General features: G+C 39.4%; 1 protein-coding gene across 1 annotated transcript in view; it reads left to right on the top strand.

Annotated features, from left to right (window-relative positions):
• LOC106535357 (neuronal acetylcholine receptor subunit alpha-7) overlaps positions 1-6,120 on the top strand; it is a 36,679-nt gene that overhangs the window by 9,339 nt on the left and 21,220 nt on the right. The window contains exon 3 of the mRNA XM_014032353.1: positions 5,548-5,592. Coding sequence (XP_013887807.1) covers positions 5,548-5,592 — 45 coding nt within the window. The remainder of the gene's footprint in view (positions 1-5,547; positions 5,593-6,120) is intronic.

Here is a 6,120-nt window from a genome sequence, read left to right as displayed (position 1 = left end):
ATTTAAAGGGGACCAGTTATGGTTCCTTGAGCGATACATCTGTGGGCTATGCAAAACACTTTTATTAGGTTTAATACACAAAATCCTTTTTCAAATAATCAGATTTCACCTGGTCTGTTCTGCCTGTTCTGAGCTCCTTTCAGAATGAGCTGTTTATGCAAACAAGTTGTTGTTGGCCACGCCCTCCCAAGCGCCGCCCTACTAACACAACTTATGTCAGCACTTCAGATATGTGAAAATGGCTTCACCAAAAGTAGACAGGCTGCGTGCAGTGCGGTCACGCCAAGTGAGGACTTGGTTGGGACAGACTAGAATGTCCGCCTGAAGCCTGACGCTTTGGTGCCTGGGAGGCCAATGTGTGTCTGTCGCCACTTCCTGAAGCTGGTGAAGACAAACATTGAGGCGGTCATAATCCATGCTGCTGCAGCCTGGAGACTCCTGGCTGCAGCCTCATCCAGCGCAATCAACCATGACAGGAAGCGCGCCGTGCGGCCACCCTGGGCCACCCTGGGCCATTGCTTGGTAGCAACAGACTGGTGCCCGGGGAGGCCAACGCGTGTCCGTCGCTGCTTCTCGAGGCCGGTGTTGTGGAGGGGGAAGGCTGAACAGATTGGCTGCAGCCTGGAGGCTCCCGACACAGAAGTCTGCAGGCTGCAGGGTCTCAAAGGTGCTCGCCTCCTCTGTTGTCRATCATAACCATGCGCTATTGTTAAGCACTAGTTTGTGCTAAATGACAAATCATGTTCCATCTGCATGTTTGTGATGAAAAGTAGAGACAGAAGTTTCCTTCAGTTGAAAGTCCTTGGGCAAATCCTGCTGTGTGCTGTTAGCAGTTTTCAAAGTCCATCCTGAAATACTTTGTGTAAACTACAACTTTCTTTGGCAACATTTCAGGGAGATTGCCATCAAAAATAAAATTAGGCCACTCATCTCTGTTCTCCGTGMCTGTTGTTAAAACAGCAGAACAAACTTGGTCTTTGCTTTTTGGGCGGAGTCTCCACTTGGGTTACCAGGTGAGGGGCTGGGCTCGTCTTAGGCTTTGCTACCTGGATTGTGACGTAACAATCCACAGGTTCTTGGAACAGCTCATTTGCTGACACTAAAACATTTACATATTGCCAAAAAAAACAGCTGGGAGTACTTTTTGGCATTTAGACTGTTTCTAGAAGCAGTACAGACCCAAACTGAAGTATAAAGACATGTAAAAAGTGAATTTTTTCATAATAGATCSCCCTTAAATATTGTTGCATTGCAACTTTTTATCTTTCCTATAATGTATTGGTGCTAAACATGCTGTTTGCTGGCTCAATAAATTATGAATAAGCTGGCAAAGCAGATGAATTAATGCTTACTGGGCAGTTGTGAATAATGTAAAGCTGATTGTGTATGTGTGTGTTTGTGTGGAACGTGGCCTTTGATTTCTCCATCTGCTCCCGGGTAACTTGGTTAGCATGAAACTGGGGCGGGTTGATGCTCACAGACTGAGATCAGGACCAGAAACCCTGACAGAGAGCACAGACCGCTCACAGTGAAAACACCAGGAAAGGTCTGTAAAAATACACCTACGGTTTAGGGAGGAGGATTTTAAGCAAGAGTTGTGTTCCTTTCTTTCTTCTTTCTTTTTTCATCGCTGCTGCTAAATCTGCTGACCAGACATCTTTGTGTTCCTCCACTTATAACGGTTTGATGGATCGGTTTGCTGTTTTTTTTGTTTGTTTGTTTGTTTTTTTTTGCACAAGTGGGAGAACAGTTTCACACTTCAGACTTTACATTTAGTTCAGTAAAGCTTGAGAAAGAAAGGTTCTCAGTTGTGAAGCATGAACACACAGATGTTCAAGCAGAAATTCATTCACATCTTTTGAACCATAAAAATAAAATCTTATCTTTCCAATGTTTGGAGTAAATCTAAAATTTTTTGGAGTAAATCTAAATTTTATGTTGTTGTTTTTATTTATTTTTATTTTTATTTTATTTTTTATTTAATATTGTTTTGTAAATTATGTTTTGTTTGAATATATTCTGAGGATAAAGGGGGCAGACATGATAAGATTTATTCTTCTTCTGCTACCTTTCATGTTATTTTGATTTGTTTATTTTCTTGGTTTATTTTTTCTTATTGTATATAGTTTTTTAATGAAATGAATATTTTTTGAATTGAGTTGAAAAAAATCTTTATATTTGATTTATTTTCTTCACTACTTTTTAATTTGAAATAAGAACTCTGAATTACATAAAAATAAGTGAATAAATAAAGGAGGTTTTGAATGATCCCATTTTACCCTGCAGGGAATACTGTAAGAGATCAATTCCACAGATGAAAAGCCATTCTGATGCAATCTACAAGATAGTTTACAGGAAAGCATCAATCCATATGTATGTAAAATGGTTTTCTCCTTGACAGTACAATGAGTGATGACTGGCAATGAAAAAACCCATAAGCTGCTTTCAACAAATGCCATGTGTGYATCTCATCAACCTGTCTAAAAGCACATATAAGCAGAGATCAGTGTTTATAGAGGAACTACGTGTTACAGCTTATTATACCTGAGTCAAATCCAACAAACACCACAGCAGGGAGGTCAGGCACAAATCAAAACCAGTGATTCTGAGGCAAAACCAAATCAATATCTGAACAGTATTACCCACCAAAATGACAGAAATATAAAAATCTCACAACGGGAGGCTGTTCTGTTTGAGCAGCAGAGAGGAAGGAGGCACATATCAGAAAAGACAGGTGGAGATAAGGCTGAAGTGTGGAGGGAGGAGGGAGTGAGGAGGCGAGGAGAAGAAAGGAGGTGGGCAAGWGTGTGAGAATTGATTTTAACGAGGAAGAACAAGAGAAAGAACGTCTGCTGTTTTCCCTGTCACTGATGACAAAACTGTTATCGTTTGTGGAGCTCATTAAAAGCCCCGATTATCCCGACTCAGGATTCACAGAAAAATGTTGCTACATTCATAAACCAGCTTCTTTCTTAATGTTTGGTTTATTTGTTTTCTTTGTAAGTAGACACCTGATATCATATGAGCCTGAGAGCATATTTTCATGTTCACTCAAGGGATTGTTGGAATTCTGAGGACTTTGATCCAAAGGGTTTTGCTTTAGAGTTTCCTTGACGTCTCTTTTTATCTGAAGAATTATATCTTTTTAGTGACTGACTGACAGTTGAAAGGCAAAGAAATGGAACAAAAGCCTTTGAAACCTCACTTTCTATGTGTGAATTATTAGAGAATGAAGAGTGGGGATTTGGGTGATGATTATTTGAAATGCGTTCTCTCTCCAAATAGAGGGATAAGTGATTAAAACTTCTAACAGGCAGTTATTTTCTAATTGCTAGTGCTTCATAGAAGTACAGCGGCACTGTTTGAATGGAGAGTTTGGGTAAAAAATAAATAGGTTCATTTCTACAGAAATAATGAAATAGATCTAAATTCTGTTTATCCGTCCATTCCGTCCATTTTTTTCTGCTTAAAGGTGGTCGGGTCGTGGGGGCAGGAGCCAATCAGAGAGACCCAGACATCCTTCTCCCCAGCCACTTGGACCAGCTCCTCTGGGGGAATCCCAAGGTGTTCCCAGGCCAGCTGAGAAAATAGTCCCTCCAGCGTGTCCTGGGTCTTCCTCTGGGTCTCCTCCCAGTGGGACGTGTCCAGAACACCTCACCATGGAGGTGTCCAGGAGGCATCCTAACCAGATGAACCACCTCAACTGGCTCCTCTCGATGTGGAGGAGCAGCGGCTCTACTCTGAGTCYCTCCCAAATGACTGAGCTTCTCAGCCTATCTCTAAGGGAGAGCCCAGACACCCTGCAGAGGAAACTCATTTCGGCCACTTTTATCCACACTCTTGTTCTTTCTTTCACTACCCAAAGTGACCATAGATGAGGGTAGGAATGTAGACCGACCGGTAAACCAAGAGCTTCGTCTTCTGGCTCAGCTCTCACTTCACCACGACAGATCAGAAAATTATATTTAATTGGATTAAAATAATCTAGTTTGCATCTGTAAATTCATCATAACATTTACTTAAATATTTCCATATGATTCCAAATAACATTCTGAGTTAAATAACACATTTATAAATAAGGCTGCACGGTATTAGGAAAACCTGTGATGTGCGATAACAGTGCTTAATATTGCGATAATGATATGAGTTGTGATAAATGAACAAATACATGTGTAGTGTTGATGTCTTTCTGTTCTGCGTTCAGAGCAAAAAAAAAAAACTAACCCTTTCCATGACTTTTTTATTTTTAAATATGAAGAGATTCATCCAATTCATCAAATATGTGAAGGGCTCCATTTCATTGGTGAAATACTGTAATTCAAGCTTCTGTCTGAATGACAGAACTCATAAATGCAAACTTCTGAGCCAAACATTTATTGCAGTTCATGCAGTTTTTTGTGATATGCCTATTGCACAAGTTGTTATCACAATGATGATTAATGTTCAATATATTGTGCAGCCCTATTTATAATGTTGTCGTCTTTTCTTTTTTTCTGACAGGATGGCCTTAACAGCCAGAATGACCAGAACAGATTATTATAAAGCACGTCTTTATTGTAAAGAGGACTGACATACTAAAACTATTAACATGTCCAATTAGGTTACAAAAAAAAGAATTAAAATGTTTTACAACATAAAAAGCTCTAAAATGTCTTGAGAGAAAAAAAAAACTCAGATTGAAACAACAGGAACCAGACATGGTTGATGAGATAGGATTTGTGTGCCTGTTGGTGAGAAACAGGCAGAAAGAAAAGCAGTGCTCCGATAAAATGTCCAGATTTTATCGGAGCAACATAAAAGGAAACATTTTCTAAGGGTTGAAGCAGCTGAATGGTTCCAGATTCAGTTATGGATTGAAGATGATGTGATAAAGTTATAACAGTRACTCCATGTCCCTAAAAGAGTCACAAAATAAAACCCAAATGGTTTGAAATGCAGCTGTGAAGTATTCATATATGCCTTTTTATTATATTTGTCCAAATGTGTTGCCAGGACTTGTGATTCAGCCGTTTGGCTTCTCCTTTGGTTTCTGTTTTGAACAATCACATGTTTATTTCTCCCTTTTCCCATTCTTACTTGTCTTTATTTTTTAACCTTTTCTCTTGTATTATTCTGTATGRAACTGTTTGGCATCGTATCAACCCTGCAGGATGTGGGTGTTCCTGCTGTCAGAATAAATGGCTAAACTAACAGTCTCCACCTTTCTTTACACTCTCATTGACTCCTGCCTGTATAAAGTGATCCAGCTTGCTCCCATTCCACTCTGTTACCTTATTACGTTTCTTAAAATGGCACACATGTACAGCATCACATAAAAGAAGCAGCAGCGCATCGTTGTCATTCAGAGAACATGCCAGCTCTGACTCATATGGGCTGCAGTTTGACTTCATGGCCCGATCCGTCTCCTGATCTCACGCTTAACGTTTACCAGCCATGCAGAATTATTTTTGGGGTTTCTTGTTCCCTGCAGCTTTTTCTCATTTATTATCTGTTTCCAGTCACATCTACTTGCTGCTAATGGTTCTGTCTCCTGTTGTTCCCCTCTAGGATGAGAAGAATCAAGTGTTAATCACGAATGCGTGGCTGCAACTGGTATGTCTCCTCTGTCTGTGATCAGTGTGTTAACTGTCAGTTAGCCTGATTTAGAGGACGTGTTTGTTTTGGCCTATATGACAACAAAATTAAGTTTGCACTCCTTTTTACAAATATAGGGCTTCATGTGACAGCATGRATCTGCTATTTTTAGTACTAATCTTTATTTGGGCCGAAAACTATTTTTACTGAGTATAGGTCAGTAAAATGGATTTAACCCTTTGTAAAAAAAGGGTCTTGACAGATATTCTTATTCATGTCTGAAGGGGCTCATTTAATGACTCAAATTGGCACAGATATATCTGATGAAAGAAGACAAGGGCCACTAGGGAAAAATAAAATAAAATTCTGACTTTGATCTCAGAATTCCAACTTTTGACACAGATTTCTGACTTTAATTTAGGAATTCTGACTTTTTTCTCAGAATTTTCAGATTAAAATCATATTCCTGACGTTTGTCTCACAATTCTGAGAAAAAAAGTCAGAATTCTGTTTTTTTTTCCTCAGAATTTTGACTTTAATCTTAGA

Source organism: Austrofundulus limnaeus, unplaced genomic scaffold (genome assembly GCF_001266775.1).
Source record: "Austrofundulus limnaeus strain Quisiro unplaced genomic scaffold, Austrofundulus_limnaeus-1.0 Scaffold1427, whole genome shotgun sequence".
NCBI classification, from domain to species: domain Eukaryota; kingdom Metazoa; phylum Chordata; class Actinopteri; order Cyprinodontiformes; family Rivulidae; genus Austrofundulus; species Austrofundulus limnaeus.
The sequence above is the reverse complement of the archived record's forward strand: the minus strand, read 5'-3'. Positions and strand labels throughout refer to the sequence as shown.